At 48.9% G+C, this 18383-nt stretch overlaps 1 protein-coding gene across 5 annotated transcripts in view; it reads left to right on the forward strand.

Moving 5' to 3' along the window:
• The window catches only part of PCSK6 (proprotein convertase subtilisin/kexin type 6), a 188512-nt gene that overhangs the window by 49976 nt on the left and 120153 nt on the right, over positions 1–18383 (forward strand). For all 5 annotated transcript variants that reach the window (XR_014840546.1, XM_021098934.2, XM_021098945.2 and 2 more), the window contains exons 3-6: positions 10224–10334; positions 10838–10981; positions 12181–12257; positions 14131–14219. Coding sequence is in view for 4 of the 5 variants with exons in the window: in XM_021098934.2 (XP_020954593.1) it covers positions 10224–10334; positions 10838–10981; positions 12181–12257; positions 14131–14219 (421 nt within the window). In the remaining variant the exon portion in view is untranslated. The remainder of the gene's footprint in view (positions 1–10223; positions 10335–10837; positions 10982–12180; positions 12258–14130; positions 14220–18383) is intronic.

The raw sequence follows: 18383 nt of genomic DNA on the forward strand, positions 1-18383 counted from the left end.
GTGCATCTGCTGGGTGTGAGACCTTGTGCCCCAGGGGATGCAGAGATGCCCACAGAGCAGGTTTCCCCCCAGGGGAACCTCAGAAGAGCGGGGTGTGAGACTGTAGCAGGCGTGCAAGAAGGAGTCCCAGGTGGGCTCCAGGTGGTCTTCGCCAAAGCGTCTGAGATGATGATCTTATTCATTCTTTGTGGGTTCAGAGTACTACATTCAGTTTGGGTCCAAAGGCAAGATATTCCTGGTGATCACTTGTGTCCTTGAAGGAAAGAGAAGGAAGGGGAGAGACCTCCTAGGCAAAGGCTGTGGCAGTTAAGTTTTTTCAAATAAAAATCCCTCTTATATATGGCTCCTTAATAAGCTCCTGGCAGGGCCACTATCAAAGCATCCTGCCAATAAAGAGGAAAGAGAGAAGAGGGAAATAGCCCTGCACATTCCAGCCCTTCCTGCGACTCCCGTATGATTGGCTGATTGTTTGCCAGAGTTCTAATTAAATGCTTAGCCCCAGGGAAAGCCTATAGACATCTGAACCAATTATGACTTCAGAATCACAGCCGAAATGCCTCTGTTTAAATACGTCTAGTTTTAATGCAAACCAAATCAATTAGCTGTCAGTCTGACTAATATTTACTCTACCTAGTCATTCTGATGAAATATGGTGTAGAATTAGCCATTTTCCAGAAGTATTTAGCGTTATCTTTTCTTGTGGTGCACCCGGACGCTTTCCCACATTAGCAAAGCAATTTTGTGACACCTGCGCGATTGGAGGGTTGTGTCATTAATATTATTAAGGAAGGGAAGAGATGACTTAATATTATTCAGAATTATTGGAATGCATTTGCCATGGTGTTTGAATGACCACACTGGAGATGAATGTTAGAGGGTTTAGGATAAAGTTCAATCGAATGCAGATGGTATTTTATTTTAATTAGCTCCAGTCCCTGTTGTACAAAATCGCTTGGATAAGTGACGGAATTTACAACCCATCCGCACCTCCCATGAAAGCTGGTAGAGTGTACATTTGTTAAACAAAACGAAACGAAACACAAGTGAGAGGGAAGATTTAAGACTTCAGCCACACACACGTTTATTAAGCATCTCTTTGCCCTGATCCTGTACCAGCGTCGTGCAGTCCTTTCCCTTCCATTCCTAATCACCTTTCCTTGATGTTTTTATCCACCTTTGAAGAGGGCCGTTTTCTCAAAGGGCTTTGTTGACGAGCCCGCTCCTTGGGAGAACAGCCTGACTGTTCTCAGGGCATGGTATCAGTCACTGGGTTTTTCCAAGGGCTGTCATTTAAGCAAACTGAAAGCATTTGTTTTTAACTTGTTCTTTTGGCCAAAAGTCTGGAGAAGGGTGGATGTTACAGAAGCATCAGCCAATGGCGGAAAGGATTCACACATTTTTTAAAAATTACTTGTTCTGATTATGTTCCAAGCTGGCTTATAGTTCGACATTGCTGCCTGCGTCTTCCAACCCTTGCATTTTAGAATGATGACTCTGGTTCAGCCCTTCCTTTCCCTTCAGTGCTCAGCCAGATTGATGATGGAAACAGGAGGATAAAGATATTATTAGGGAGGCCCTCGGAGGCTCCTTCCTGGGCAATGGGCGGCTTTGGGTTGATGCTTTGTTTTAGTACTTTAACTCTCAGAAGCTGGAAAATGATTTCTGGGACCAGAGTGGGCATTCTGTTTCATAGGATGGGACTTTGTCCCCAGAGTTTAATCAAAGCTCAGGTTTCTTTCCAGCAGTGATGCAACGTTTAAGCCGATCTTTCCATTAACCACAGATGGAATTTTATCTGACAGTTTTGTGTGCTGGAGCCATTCGGAGTGCAAACAAACAAAAAGTTCCTGGCAAATACAAGCACATAGACAGAAAGTGACCACATCGATCTCAGGGTTGATGAACTATGGGATGGGCTGGGGGCAGGATGGGCTGCCTCACAGGGCCTGATGGATTGACCCACGTGGGGACAGGAGAGGTCTGCGGCTGTCTCTTCACGTTTCTGCAGAACCCTGGGGCTAGTGGACTGGCTACTACGAATTGGTAAACAGTTAGAACTTTCCAATATACTTTAAAAGATGATGCTTTATTATTTCACCCCCTGGCACACTCAGCACTTCCACTTAGATGCCTCAAAGATGTCTCAAAGTCACCTCGTCCCAGAGTCGACTGGCCACCCCTGATCACACCTCTGTCACAGAAGCGAGAGTCCTCTCACCTGAACCCCACACTGCCCGGTCACTAGACTGCTGTGGGCACCCTTGGCCAACACCAGTCTGCTCTCCACCATCCTTAGGGATCCGGAAGAACTTCTGGAATGGTGCCAACCACCCCTGGGACTGTCCTGCCCAAGTCCTTGTCCTCCTGGCCTGACCTCCCTGTGGCCCCAGCCACACGGGCCTTTACACTCCTCATTGGATGGCATCTGCTCTCTCCCCCTGCACAGCCTCTGCACAGACTGCCTCCCCTCTGTGACTCTCCCCAACCCTCTGGTCTCAGCCATAGCCCTGCCACCGGAAGCTAGAGCCCTCCGGCTAGCTCGCTTCTCCTAGCAGTATGATGTTAACATTCTGAGTTTGTGAGGTTTCCCTTAGCGCCTGACTTCCCCACCAGACTCCAGGAATGGAGGTGTCGTCAAGGCTGCTTATTAGCCCTCTGCTCTCATCCCAGCGTGATACTCACACACAGGTGGTAGGGCCAGAGCCTGAGCAGCACCCATTCAGAACTGACCACTGCTGGGGAGAACATGACATCTTGAAGGGTTTTGTGGCCACATGGACATCCTCTCCCTGCAGTTCCCAGTGCCTGTGAGAGCTGTCCATTGACAGCTGTCAGCCTTGCTGGACCTCGGGCCCCCCGTATTGTCCTTGTGACATCTCCTGCTGGCCACTTTGGAAGCACTGAGAGCACACAGTGGTGTTGGTGGGAGAAATGAGGGGTTTAGTTTCCTGGGAATCTGGTGAGTGACAGGGATGGGGCTGGTGGGAGTTGCAGCTGGTCCCTAAGGCCAGTGTGAGATAGGGCAGACCACTCAGTTTTCTAGAAACCACGGAGAGGCGGCAGGGAGGCAGAGGAGCTCGTGGTTAGATGCATGCACGCCCACCTTGAGCTGTAAAGCTGTCAAAGGCCAAGGCCGCCTCTCATTTGTTTTTTCTCCCAGTCCAGCAGACTACCTGGTAAATAATAGACAGATGCTTAGTCATTGTGTATTGAAACATCTCAGTGTTCACGGAGTGGGTTCACATCAGCCCGTTGTATCTGTTACCGTTTATTCCTCAACTTCTTTTTCTGTAATGACTTCAGAAGTTTACTGTGGCCTTGGTTAAATTGTGGCAAAAGTCCTAAAGAGGGCTTGAATTCATCACGCCGCATCCTATGTTGATGTCCTTGACAGAAGGTGACTGGTGACTGGGGAGCAGGTTGTCTATGAGCAGAAGCAGGTGATCCTCAAGGGGGACAGGGTGCTTCCTTTCCTTTCAGTCGGAGTAAGAACTCACTCCGGAGTGAATGAAGAGAACTAATGTCCTCAAGTCCGCTCACCCTACTGTTTCCCAACATTAGCAGAAGCAGCAGTGCCGTCTCTCACCAGCGTTAAGGGTCACCTTTTGGCCCATGCAGTTCAGCTTGGAGGAACTTGGACCCTGCTGTTCCAGTTGTGGCTGCAGGCGAGGAAGGGAAGACAAGGCTGGTCCCCGGTTGCCTCTGTGACATGGGCGGAGGATTTCAAGGCTGAGTTAGAATAGCTTTTATTTTTTGGCTCATCTTCCTTTTCCTTTCCTCTTCTACTGCCCTGGCTTGTGGGTTTCCATGGCAGCCCAGCATCTCCCACCCCACCCGAGGCGGTATCCTCAGATGGGCTTGCCAGGTTCTAGTGAGTCTGTTTAACCACCACTCCCTTGTGGACCTGGTGCCCTCTGCCCCCGGGAAGGTGAGTGCAAGAGTATCAGCTCCTCATGTGGAGCGCCCTGACCCACTCTCCACCTCCCTGAGCCTGGCTAAGTCCCATGCTTCTTAACCATTTTGGAATCACAGGCCCCTCTGAAAAGCTGATGAAAGCCTTGGACATTCCCTCCCTCCAGAGAAGATAAGAGAGAAAAGAAATCATATGCTCCTGTCCAGTCTGCATACTGCTTCTGGGGGTTCCTGGGACTTAAGCCTTTCCATCCTCCAGGGGCCCTGGGCCCTGGGCAAGAAGCCCCCAGCTTGGCTACCACTCATTTCCTGTGTGCATTAACCATTGCCTCTCCTGAGAGGACCAGCTTGCAAACTCTAGGGTGACGTGCCCTTATCAGGGGATACTGTTTTTCTTTCTTTGAATCCTTACTCAGTGAATTAGCTTCTCACCTCTCTTCAGCTGGTGGAAAGTTGAGCCAACACACGTTGGGGTAAGGTGTTGAGAGCAGCCCCTGTTGGCGGGACTCCAGATGTAGGCATCACAGGCTGCTGAGTACAGGTGCTCAGGAATGAGCTCATCTGGGAGTTCCCGTGGTGGCGCAGTGGTTAACGAATCCGACTAGGAACCATGAGGTTGCGGGTTCGATCCCTGCCCTTGCTCAGTGGGTTAAAGATCCGGCGTTGCCGTGAGCTGTGGTGTAGGTCGCAGACGCGGCTAGGATCCCGCGTTGCTGTGGCTCTGGCGTAGGCCAGTGGCTACAGCTCCGATTAGACCCCTAGCCTGGGAACCTCCATATGCCGCCAGAGCGGCCCAAGAAATGGCAAAAAGACAAAAAAAAAGAAAAGAAATGAGCTCCTCTGATCCTTTTATTTTATAGGCTGAAGCACAGAGAGATGGGGTCAAAGGTTTACCTTCTGCAGGTCTCCTGGAGCACTCTTCTCCCCTGGAAGAGACCCGAGAATCCTGTGACCCCTGAACATTCAGGGTTCTGGACTCTGATGTCATCTGCAGATTTGCCCTGGATCACAAGCAGGGCCGGCTCAGTCATGAGCAAAGAGTAGAGGGCATTCCACAGTCCTTCTGCAGTTACAGAATGAAGTGTCCTTCACTTAGATGAAGCCAAGGGAACAAGAGGAAGCTGTCCAGAGCTGTCTCCCTTGCTTTGGCTAGCACAGTGCATGGACACAGAATCTAAATAGAGTTCACCATCCTCAGGCTGAGCAGTGGGGGCTTGAAGGAGGTTTAGCAGCTCAATTCAGATACCTCGACCCTGTGGAGATCTGGGAGGGTGTGGGGACCTATGCAAATGGTCTTTGTGGCCTTAGTCTATCTCAGAGCAAAGACTCTGGAACCCCTTCTAGGACTTTTCAGCTCCTGACGATGTCCTGGGGCTTCCCAGGTCTAGCAGTTGTGGGCTTTAAGGCAGAGCTTAGGCATGTGGTGGCTTTGAGTGGAACACAGAGTTTTTCATGCTCTCTTTGGTGATGCTGGCTCATGGGAGGAAGCTTCAAAACGCCCCTCTTTGTCACTTATGAAATCCAGGACCAATATGCCAGGCCACCTTCTGGTCTGGCAGTGTGCCCATGGCATCTGGGAAGAGGATGTGGCTGGGGCCACCTGGGGCCACCTGCCAACATGACATGCGGCCAGTTGTACAACTCAGCAGCAGTGATTGAGATCCTGCTCATTCATATGCCCTCTCTCTAAGCATCTTTTAAGTTTTCCTCCTCTTACCTACATGGCAACATTTAACAGATGACAAATTTTGATTTGACTTCTCCAGAAGAAAGCTGGAGGAGGCATGGCCTCCAAAAGAAAGCTTTGCGGTTCACTTAACCTTGAGATGATTATAAAGTCTTCTTTGCAACAAGAATGTTTAGCAGGAAACATAGAGAAAATGAATGAAAAGAAAGGGGCAGAATGAAGTTCTCTCTTCAAAATATGACTTCGAAGGAGTCAGGATGCCTTATGCAGCTTTATGGAGGTGTGCCCAGGAAAGATGATTTGTGTTGAGCTGGGGTTGTGTTTGGCAAACCTTGCTCTTGCCCCAGATCACTGATCTTCTACAGAATATAACCCCCCCCTCGTCTGGTGGTCATGAAAACCCAATCGCGTTTTCTTCTCTGAAGGGTTTTTGAAAGTCTGTCAGTGGTTATAACATATTCGTAATCTGAAGCTTACTCATTTAACTTCATTCCTTCTTTCAGGGAGCATTAAGTGACATCTTACTGTATGTCACACATTGCCTGGCATATGGAAGTACAGCGCCAGCAAAACACAGGCCAGTGGGGAGCAGAGGGTGATCACATTGGCACCCAGACACATCCAGGCTCAGTACTGGGAGAGACACACCTAACTTTGCAGGGTCAGCTTTCAATTTGCCTTTTCAGGAAGAAAGAGGATAGTACTATAGTCCAGCAGATCTTTGTCAATCAAGTCCCTGTTATAGGCAGTTGTTGGCTGAGACTGGAGAAACAAGCATGACAGAGACACATCCCTCTGTCCAAGCGGAGGTGAGCTTCTGAAGAGATAAAGTCCATGTCCTACGGTGAAGGCAGAGTTCCCTGCAGACACACAGTTGGGGCATGGAGCCCAAGCTCCCACTCTGGTCAGCGCAGCTGTCAGAGGATTCCGGGGCAGGGCGGGTTAAGGAGGAACACACATAAGCTGGCCCAGTGGAGAGAGAGAAGGCTATTCCAGTTGGAAAGCACCAAGCCTGCAGGGCACCATGAGAGCCAGGCCTGCAGGTGTGAAGTGAGAGGCCAGGCTGAAAGGGGCCTTGAGGTGAGGTCGTACTTGTATCATGCATCCATCATGTGGCAGGGCACCCCAGGAGTCACATGACTGTCCAGATCCTGGGGGATGGTGGCCGTGCAAACCATGGGGATGGGATCCTGGCCCCTTTAGGAGACTGACTATGAGGCGCTAGTGTTGGACAGAATTCCAGCTCTGTTCTGACTTGGGGGACGGGTGGATTTTAGTGCTGCTGAGTTAGAATCAGGAGGATGAGAGGGACCTGGTGGTGGGGGCAGGAATCACTTTGGGGCAGCTTTAATTTGATAAGGCAGTGGGGAGAGCATCCAGGGCCTAGTGATGTGCAGGGCAGGGTGGTTAGGGTGGCAGTCACAGGCCTGGGGGTGTGGGAGTTCTAGACAGAACTTGCACTGGTGGATACGCTGGCATGGCTGTTCCTGTTTAAAAAATAGTAGCAAAGAGCTGCTGTCTCAAGCCCCCTCCCCTGCCCCAGTGCCCCTCCTGCAGCCTCAGCCACCACAGCCCCTGTACCTTCCCATCACCAGCTACAGAGGAGAAACCTGCCAAGTGGGGGCCTCCACATCCTCCTTTAGCAGGAAAGCCTCCTGGATTCTTAAACTTCTACGACCTCAGTCCTGATCAAGGCCATGATTTAAACTCGGATTAGTCTCCCAGTGCGGCTGTAGCAAAAGACCACAGACTGTGGCTTAAATCACAGGATTGTGTTGTCTCACAGTCTGGAGGCCACAAGTCTGAAATCAGGTGTCAGCAGGGCCCTGGTCCCTCCGCAGGCTCTGGGGGAGCATCCTTCCTGCCACTTGCAGCTTCTGTTGGTTCCAAGTGTCCTTGGCTTGTGGACTCTGCCTTCACAAGGCCTCCTCCTCCTGAGTTTCACTCTCCCTCTGCCTCTTTTGTAAGGACGCTTGTCATTGGATTTCAGGCACACCCAAATAACCCAGGATGACCTCATCTCGAGAGTCTTGATTACATCTCCAATGACCCTTTTTCCCAATAAGGCCACATTCACCAGCTCTGGGTGAATGTACCTTTTGGGAGGCCTCCAGTCAACCCCTTGCGGAACCTGAGGACGGTGCTATAGAATGAGCAGGATCTTTCTTGTCAGCACTGTTTCCCCTTCCTTCAACCCCATGATCTGAAGGCTTTGCAGAGTGATCAGTTCTCTTCATATAAGGACTGGGTACCCATCATGAGAGCTCAACTCTTACCATGCACACTTAGCCGCAAAATATCTTTTAATTTGCTCCAGGCTCATTCATATGCAGGCTTACCGGGGTTTAGGACTTACCTTCGAAGTACCTATGGCCCGAAAGGTAGACAGTGCTGTCTCCTCCCTGATTTTTTCACAAAGAGAAACTCTGGACACCTCTGAATGGGGCGTCTGGTGAGTAGATGGGAGCAAGGCTGCAGTGTAAAGGCACAACCAGGCAGACTACTGGCAGAATGCTATGGCTTTCCTTTTGCACTAGCCCTCTTAGGAGAGGAGGAATACTTTCAGTCCTACAGAAGCTCTTAGGCTGCTTTTCCTCATAGAGATAAACACAAGAAGAGTATCACAGTCAGGCTCCCCTCCCAGTCTTGACTCCACCATCAGCAGCAGCTCACTGTTTGTTTGCAAGTTTGCAAAAGAATCAAGTCCGTGAATGACATGTCCTTAGGGACCCGACTGTGTTTCTTTGTCATAAATAGCATCACTGTTCATGGGTGAGGCCACCCATTTAGTGAGGACAGTGCAGATGCCATTTGATGGGAGAGCTAAAGTTTCAGGCACTTGGTGCTGGATCATTGGCACCTCTGACCTTCCTGGAGAGGCCAGGGGACTCCTGGGTTTCAACCTGAGGGGCACCTCAAGCAGAGCTCTGCATCTGGGCTGGGGATGTGGGAGGGAGACCTCGGTGCTGGAGGCTCACGTTCCAAAGACCTAGTGCCAGACACTTCATGAGAGTCAGTGCAGCTTTGGTGAGTGAGCAACTGAATAAGGGGCTGTGGGGGCTGTGCATTCTGAGAAATCAGGGCAAATCTGGAAAATGGCAGGTGATGGATCAGGATCCTCTTGCACTTGCTGGGGTCTGGGTAAGAAGCAAGACAGTGCCTGGAGCCTGGAGAAAGGAAGTGAGAAACAGGTCCTGACCAAGCAGTCAAGCATGAATCAGCTTCTGTAACTGGGAGGTTGGTATGATTCCATCTCTATAGATGCCTGGCAGATCATTTACTGTGTTCCATTTGTTTGGCCTGACAGTACCTGGCTGGCCACCAGAGGCTGACAATGACCCGTCCCAAGAGAGAGGGCTGCCCCTGAGACCACCAGAAGGAGAGCCCCCAACTGTGCTGCCGACCCCATACTGTCAAGCCCACCCTCAGAACTCTGTGCTAGTGCCGGGTCTTACCCAGAGCCCAGCAAGGACTGGAGGCCAGCATGCCTCCCTCTCATCCCACTAGGGGATTTTCTGGAACTGCTGGCACCAGGCTTTCCTGTGTCACCCGCCTGATGTGGAGGAGTCGCCCACTGGGACTTGGAAGAGGAGAGTTCACCTCCTCTGTGACAGGAGTGCAGCCTGGTGGGCCCAGCAGTCAAAAGGTGCTGGACATGGGTAAGGTGGGTAGTGAGTCAGCCAGGCAGGATGTATGGAAGCCTTCCAGGGAGCCTGGCATGCTGTCAGTGGCACACGTACCAGTGCACTTTATTATGGGTGCTTAACAGAATTAGAAACGTGTCCTTAGGTATTTTATACAGAGTAGAAGCTCTCTGGTTCAGGCAGTAAGATGGGGGAGATTGCAAAATGCCATCAGAGGGTGTTAAGAGCAGAATATCTCACTGTACGGTTTTATTTTCCATGGGAGTATCTATCAGTGGCAGTTTTAACTTATCTAGGACTTAGGCCTGGGTCTCGTTTCAGTGTCTAACCCCAAATTGTTGTTGAGCTCTTTGTGGCATTTCCAAGGAACCCGATGACTGGTGTTTTGTAGATGGATCACATTGGGGGGACAGGCAGTGATACTTCTTTCTAAGTATTTTGTCCCGTTGAACAAAGATTCCTTGAGCTCAGTTGCCACCCTTAGATGTGAGGCTCCAATGAGGCTGTGGAGCTCTCCTCCCTCAGGACAGTATGGGCAAGTCCAGGCTGAGAGTCTCAGGGTGTGCTTCTTGGCCCTTGGCCTTTGTGCCTTCATCATGCATGAGTCGCTCAGGAGGCTGCTCCAGCCTCAAGGGCCCGCCTGGGGTGAACAGCCTTGGCCTGCTCTCCAGGTCACCCAAACCACTGCTGCCACAGAGGCTCTGTCCTCTTCCTTCACTTTCTCTGCCTTGGGCCCCTCATTGCCTGGTGGGACCCCCAGCTGGAGCACAAATTTCTGAAAGCAAGGCCCGGGGACTCCCATCCTGCCCATCTGAGTCCCAGTGCAGAGCTGAGCCCCAGCAGATGTGTCCTTGGAATTTACTATCCAGGGCACCCAATCTGACACAGAACCTTTTGGACACCTTTGCGCCTACGATGAGGTCACATGAAATCAGGAGATTTTTTTTAAAACAAAGAGTAACTGCATTTCTCCCCGGTAGGTGAAATGGCTCCAACAACAAGAAGTTAAACGCAGGGTGAAGAGACAGGTGCGAAGTGACCCTCAGGCCCTTTATTTCAACGACCCCATTTGGTCCAACATGTGGTACATGGTGAGTAGGGCATGGGCCTCTCTGACCCTAGAGCATTTGCAGTGCTGTGTTGCTGAGATGGGTGAACTTCCCCCAACAAAGCTAAATGCTCACGACAGCTCCAAACAGATAGTTCGTTTGAGTGTAAAGCCTCTGCTTTAATGCTGTGCGGCACAAGCTTCCTTGTGAATTTTTCTTTAATTACGTGAAAAGTGGTGGGGGGGGGAGCCTTTGAGCAGGGAAATGGTTGGCTACCTGCTGGGTGAAGGAACCACAGGGTTGTCCCTGGACAGAGAACCCTGTAGGGCGGTGAAAGTCCTGGGGAAGTGATGGATGGATTGCTGGGTGCAGAGACAGTGGAGCCTTCCCTGTTGACTCTTCCCAGTCCTGCTCTGTCAGGCTTGGGGAAGCCGCTCCTCCACTCTCATGCATGGGCACAGGAGCACCTCTGCTGGGTTTGTGGGGACTGTCTGTCTGTGTCAGGCGTGTCCGTGCTGGGCGCTTTGTGTCTTCTGTGCATGCAGCATTGTGGCGATAAGAACAGTCGGTGCCGATCAGAAATGAATGTCCAGGCAGCGTGGAAGCGGGGCTACACGGGCAAAAACGTGGTGGTCACCATCCTTGATGATGGCATAGAGAGGAATCACCCCGACCTGGCCCCAAATTATGTAAGTCGAACTGGAACTGACATGCATAGACACTCAACCACACTAGTCATTAAATAAGGACACATTTAAAAACAGTAAGACACCTTCCCCTCTTATATCAGACCAGGTAGAAAACTGTGTTGGGAGGGCCGGTGAGCCCAACTCCCTTGCTCGCTGCCCCAGAGCCAGGGGTTTTGCAGAGTCCACATGTTTGAGGGGTCACACATACTTCTGGGAATGGATCTAAGAACCTCAGAAACATGTGCGTGGAGATGGCTGTCAATCAGATCAACATTAGCAATGTGAAATGGCAGGGTTAAGACATGGCCTTTGGACCCAAAATGCCTGGACTCCCATCCTGGCTCTGTGACTAATTAACTCTGAAACCTTGGACAAGTTGCTTAACATCTCTATGCCTCTGTATCACCATCTTATTGAGGTTAATATCCCCGTGTTATTATTAGTATTGTTATTCAAGGATTAAATGGCTTCATGAATGTAAAGATGAGCCTGGCACACAGTAAATAAGAAACGCATTCGCTCTTCCAGTGCCTGACAATGGTTAGGTCAATCATCTTGTTTCTTTTTGATGGATAGTTATACAGCCCATAAAGATAACAGTTTTGAAGTCAACAACCTGGAGAGCTTTTATAATATGTTTTAAAAGGTGGCTATGAAATTATATGAATACTTTGATTATAAGTATATAAACAAAAGCATATGTACGAGAAATTTAAGATGAAGGAAAAACCCTGACACATGCTACCACATGGATGAACCTCGAAGACATGATCTAGGCGACAAAAGTACAGACACCCTTATGATTTCACTTATGTGAGGTCGCTAGAGTAGTGGAATTCATAGAGACAAAGTTGATGGTAGTTGCCAGGGGCTGGGTAGAGGGACTGGGGAGTTAAGTATTTAATTGGTGCAGAGTTTTGCAAGATGAAAAGAGGTCTGTGGACGGATGCTGGTGATGGCTGCAAACAATGCGGATGTACTTCAAGCCATTGGACTTCACACTTAAAAATGGTCACAGTGGTAAATTTTGGTGTGTGTATTTTATCACAATAAAAGCATGTATATATGGTTATAGTTATAGTAAGAGAGTACCAAGTGTGTGTTTTTCTCTGTTTCCAAATGAGGCGTAAAAATAATTTAATACAGGGCTGTGACAGGCCGTGCCATTTCTTTTGAGTCATCAGGGTTTCATTTCTTAGGATTCCTATGCGAGCTATGACGTCAATGGAAACGATTACGACCCATCTCCACGATACGATGCCAGCAATGAGAATAAGTATGTCACTTTGTTGGCCCCTCCTTGCTTCCTCCCCTTTCCTTACAGAGTCACTCTTGAGTTGGCCCACAGTCGGGATCCTGGAAGAGTGACAGGGCTGTGGGCCACTCTTGGGCTGCCTGAGTGTGTCTGGGGCTGACCCAGGAGCCAGGCCCCCACAGCCCTTCGGGCCCAAGGCGCCCTTTCCTGAGGGGGCGTCAGGGAACAGTGGTTGTTTGACCAGCATTGTTCCTGTTTGCAACATTGTCGGCATATTTTAAAAGAATAACCCTTAAATCTAGCTGTCTCCACGGCCAGTGGTGTTCAGACAGCAGTTTGCTCTGCTGGAGCACATGGGTCCCATGCCTGAGCTTTTTGACTCTGTGGCCTCATGAGGGAGGTGGAAGGGAGATGGGTGATGCTGGCCAAATCAGGGCTCAGATCCTGGGCCTAGCTGTGGCCTTGAGCAGGCCAGGTAGCCTTGTGGAGTCTGTGTCTCAGAGATGTCTCATAGCCTGATGCTCCCCTCCTCCCAGGGCTGTGAGGGAGTGAGATGATGGGCAAGGAACACACAGGTGGGTGTTCAGTCAAAGATGCAAATGAAGGCAGGGGTCTGGAGAGCTTGGGTGCCTCATGGGCTGTACGTGGCAGCCCTGCAGCTGGAGTCTGGTTTCCCTAAACCTGGTCTCCCAGGGGTTTATGTGCTGTGTTCTGTTTGTCCTTCCTCTGTCAGCACACTCCATGCCCCAGGCTCTTCCCATGCTTCCAAAAATACTTAGAGGGAAAGAACAAAAGTTCTTTCTTCCTTCTCCACTGTTGACACGATGCCAAGATGGGTCTCCCTCCACGGTATTATAGGTTCCCATTGATTTGATTCTGAGGTTCAAGTACCGGTGCCCACACAGCGCAAGCAGGGAGCCTGGGCCAGCTTGATGGGTCAACACATTAGACCTCAGAGGCCTCAGGCCCGGGGCTGCTTTTCCTGCCTCATGTCCCAAGGTGCCCTTCCTGCTTAGCAGCGAAAGCCAGGGTGCAGTGGGAAGGGAGGAACAATCCAGACACCATGCAGTGACTGGCGAAGATGTGGAATTGAATCCGCAGTGAGATGCTGGGCTCCGTGGCTCTGGAACAGCCCTGGCCGTGCATGAGGTCCAGAGGAGGACAGCTGGCTACCTCCCGAGGGCTAATGCATGGGCCTGGACAATTGTTAAAGGCGGTTTTAAATTTGAATCAATGACTCAAATCCCCTGGTGACTCTTCTCAAAGATGTGCTATTTAAACTTGTCCATGCTTTGGCCTCTGCTGGAAGAATTGACTTGATGCAGTATGTAGCAGAATTGGGTGATTGCTGAGGAAAGCGGCTTATTTTTCTGGCAGCCTCTTCCTAGTCCTTTATTGCTGTCGAGAGTTCAGCCCAGAGCGCTGTTCCTCAGTGCCTGCTCAGGTGGCCGTGGAAAGGGCAGAAGGCTGCCCGTGGTGGGCATGGGGAGGGAGGGACACAGGGGACCTACATCCTCATCGGTTCTTATCTCAGCTTGTCAAACAGGCAGGCGTCCGCGCTGCACTGTCAGTCTCAGGAGCACAGATGCTGGGTAGAGGGCAGCACGGGCCGACACGGGGATGGCACCATGGCTGCTGTCATCTGCAGGGCAGAGGGAAGGCTTTGCCAGCCTTCGGGGGCGGGGCAGATAGGATGGCCCAGGGCCAAGCAGAGCCCCCTGGTTGCTCCTCCCAGGGCAGTCATTAGAGGAAGAGAAAGGATGCCAGAAAGGGGTTTCTGCATCATTCCCGGCTTAGGGGTGACCAACTTGTCTTGCAGGAGACCTGAGCAGGGCACTGAATCCGCTACAGAGTGCCACGCTGAGTCCTAACTTCATCTTTTCCTTTGCCTCAGACACGGTACTCGTTGTGCAGGAGAGGTCGCCGCTTCAGCCAACAACTCTTACTGCATCGTGGGCATTGCATACAACGCAAAAATAGGAGGTAAGGCCCAGGAGCGTGCCACCCGGGGGCTTGGGCCTGGGGCAGGGGAGCCAGATATGTCCCTTCCGCAAGTCTCCCCAGCTTCACTCCTGTTGGCCTTAGCATCCAGGTCAGACCCTGAGCCTGACCTCATGCTGGCTGGAGGCGTGGAGGTGGAGCCATTGCTCACTATTGTGCTTGAAAAGCTTTTGTGGGTCCTGCTAGTCTGTCTGCTGAATCACCTCTGTCTACCTGACCACTCCTCCTAAGAGGCTGTGTAGGTCCCCTCCTGCTGCTTGCCCGGTGGTAGCTCCCTGTCACTTAGCCAGTGACGTTTATGGTTTTTCCCTAGGACAAAAGCCTTTCCTTGGCCCCGACTCCCCCTCAAACCTGCTGGTCCACTGCTCCTGCCTTGGCCCTTGGCTTTAGCCAGAAGTCGTTTGTCATAATGTCCCCCAGACATGCCTGGTCTCCCTTATATATGTCTGGGCTGGTAGCCTTCCCATCACCCCAAAACTTTCTCCTGGCCTCTCCATTAGGCTCAGTCCACCCATGCCTTATGGCCACTCATGCCCACTGTGCTCTATGGAGCACTCCCTGAATCCAGATGTGTCCCATCTTGTTTGCCCAGGGGTCAGCCTTCCAGGTCCCTATAAGAAGCACTGCCTAACCCCAGGTGTCTCTGGCTCTGCTGTTTTGTTTCTCCATTTGTGTCAGGCTTTTTTTGTTAGGATGGAGCTTTAGCGCAGAGAGTCACATGTCTCCCTGCCCTTCCCCAATCCTGGCGGATTGACAGCTCAAACTGGCGGTCAGCAAGTCCTCTGCAATGCCCATTAGCTGCACATCACTGAGCTGGCACTGAGCTGGCACTGAGCAGGTGTGTGCGGGGCCTGAATGGCCCTCCACTGCCCAGACAGCCTCGGAGCACTGCCATCCTCAGCTGGGGCTCTGGTCTGAGTCTGGAGGTGCCCGCACTCACTCTGATGGCCCTGTGGCAATGCCGCCTTCCCACGGTGCAGTCTTCTCTGCCACTTTGCCTTTGTGGAAGTTGCTGTAGCTCCCTCACCTCCGCCATGAGCAGCACAGGGTGGGGAAATTGGGCCAGGGCTTCTTCAGATCATCTGGTTCTTGGGAAACTTCTGGAGTTTTGAAAACTAGGTCCCCAGCTTTTACTTAATTCAGAATCTCTTCCTGCCCTTTCCCTTGGAAATCTTCCAAGTGGTTGGGATTTGTTATTCTGGGACAGTATTAACCACCAGGGTGGGTTCTGCAAAGCAGAACAGGAGACTTTCACCTGGCCTCACTCCTTCGTTGATAGTTCTTTTACGTTGAGATGTATAAGTTCTCCCTGAAGCTTTTGATGAGTGAAGACCCATAAGCAGTCTCCCTGGCTTACATGGGTACAAATTCCATTCCCACCCACTGGCTCTGTGTCCTTGGATGACAGGTATCAACTCTCTGCACCTATGAGGGAAGAATGAGGATAATGCAGCCATCTCCCCAGCTCTGTTAACTTGATAAAGTCATAAGCCATGTGTGAAATCTGTAGGGAGCCTTTAAGCAGCTCCATCCCTCCTGCTGAAACTCTCAGGCAGAATAAAAATGTTTTGTGTTGTTTTGAGTGAGGGGTAGACCCCACCTTTGGGATTGTGTGGGCCTTGGCGCCTGAAGTCCCTGGACTGGCAGCATTGACATTGTCTGGGAAATACAGAATTCTAGACCCCACTGCAGATCTGCTGAGTCAGAATCTGCCTTATAACTCGATCCCTTGAGGGTGTGACAACAAATAGCAATTTGAGAAGTGCTAGAGAACGCTGATATCAGATAGGTAGGTGACATCTACATCATGGACTGTGATAAGTCAGTAAAGTAACAAAGCTAAAGGACTTATGGAGAAAGTACACAATGAATATGGTTTGTTCTCACTAGATTTGCTCTATACTCATTGGAAAATTGTATATCCGAATTTACCAAGTTCTGGAGAAGGCACATCTACTGCCAGGGATTGGGAACAGGAATATTTTTAAATTATTACATTTAGTATTTTTTTTAGCATGCACTGCATGTATAACGCTATGGTAACCACTACGTGAAAGAATAAAGAGATCACAGACAATTTAGGACCTCCAAGAGCTCAGCATGTCTTGAGGATGAATGGTGCTAACACAAAAGACAGGACCAAGTACTGAAATGACAGAGGCAGACAGGAGGCCCCAAGAGTGGTAGGGCCAGCACTCAGGGAGGCATATGATGGCCTTGGCAGTGGAGGATTTGGCTGGGAATGGAGGAAGCACAGAGGAAACACTAGTGCATGTAGCATGGAGCGTGCTGTATAAGGATAGGGACATGGAGAGACCAGTGTGGGCTTGAAGTTGGCATTGACCCAGGAAACCTGTGACAGCCACATCTCCAAAGCTGCTTCACACAGCCTCAGTCTCTCCATAGAAGCAGCTACTCCTCTTCCTGCTCCTCCCTCCAAGCCTACCCATGCTCAGGGCAACCTTCAGGCACTTCTGACATAGCCTCCCTCCAACTGCTGGCACAGAGCAGAGGATTTGTCTGAGATGCCCCTGGTGTGACCATGAGCTCTACCTTTTTGTATCCTTTTTATTTTTAAAGTTGTTGTTCAAGCGATTAAAATGTATATCCCAATTTGTTCCGATTTCTATGGAATATTTTACCACTTAATGTTTAAGATAGGAACCTGAAACAGATTATTGGAATTCACGCTCACTGTTGTCCTTTAAGCTGTTGTTTTTATGTTCTACTTCAGATAATATAAACTCAATATTTATTCTTGCTTTAAACAGTTGGCCTTAAAGGAGAAATGTACTGACCTACATATTTACCATTCCCAGTGCTCTTCCTTACTTTCTAGCTTCAGATTTCTCTCTGGTTTCAATTTTTCTTCAGCCCAAGAATTTCTTTTATTATTTCTTAAAGTGCACTTTACTATACCTTAAAGTGAAAGATGAGAAATCATTGCAGCTTTCATCAGAAATTAATCTAAATTTCATCTTCATTTTTGAAAGAAATTTCGCTGAACATAGAATTCTAAGGTGACACGGTTTTCTTTGGTCCTTTAAAGATGTTGTTCCATCGCCTTCAGCATCCATTGCTTCTGGTGATAAATTAGTGGAAATTCTTATTTGTTCTTCTGGCTACTTTTATATATATATATATATATATTTTTTTTTTTCTATCTGTGCTGTGTCTGTGACTATAATAATCCCTTGATGTAATTCTTTTCATATTTATTCATCTTGGAGTTTTCTGTGCTTCCTAGCAGGTGGTTCTTTTTTTACAATCCTTTTTCTCTCTCCTCTTTTTAATAGTTGTTAGTTTGCTTGACATACCTCACAGGTAGAGGCTGTGTTCATTTTTAAAAATCTTTTTTTCTCAGTATGCTTCAAATTTTATTATTTCTTTTGCCTTATATTCAGGTTCACTAATCCTTTTTTGTTGATGTTGTGTCCAATCTGTTGTTGATATCATCCAATGATTTTTTTGTTTTCTTTTCCACTCAGATATTGTGCTTTCTGCTCTATGATATCCATTTAGCTCTTTTTTTTTTTACTATTTCCAAATCTTTCCTGTGATTCCTCTTCTTTTCACCCATTACACCTATATTTTATTTTAGACTTTTAAACATATGTTTATGAGAATTTATATTTACTTTATAGATTTATGAAGTTTTGAGATGTATAGATTTATATTTACTTTATAGTCTTTTGTACTAATTTCAATAGCTAGGTCATTTTTGAATATATTTTTTATTGAAGTATAGTTAATTTGCAGTATTTCAGGTGTACAGAAAAGTGATTCAGATATCCTTCTCCCTCTTTCTCCCTCTGTGTGTGTGTGTGTATAATTAACTTTAATTCCCTATGCTATACAGTAGGTCCTTGTTGTTTATCTATTTTATATGTAGTAATTTGTATCTGTTAATCCCATATTTCCAATTTTAAGTCAAAGACAGATATCATATGATATCACTTATATGTGAAATCTTAAAAAAAAAGGATGCAAATGAACTTATTTGCAAAACAGAAGCAGACTTACAAAATAGAAGACAAACTAATGGTTACCAGAGGGGAAAGGGGAACGGGAGGGATAAATCGGGAATGTGGTTATGCTTCTAATCATTGATTTTTCTTTTTATAATGTGCAGCATATTCGTGTTTC

The sequence above is a fragment of the Sus scrofa genome, chromosome 1 (genome assembly GCF_054392235.1).
Source record: "Sus scrofa isolate SSC_HxYL_T2T_F1_AM1 chromosome 1, Sscrofa_HxYL_maternal_Yorkshire_Landrace_v2.0, whole genome shotgun sequence".
Lineage (NCBI taxonomy): Eukaryota > Metazoa > Chordata > Mammalia > Artiodactyla > Suidae > Sus > Sus scrofa.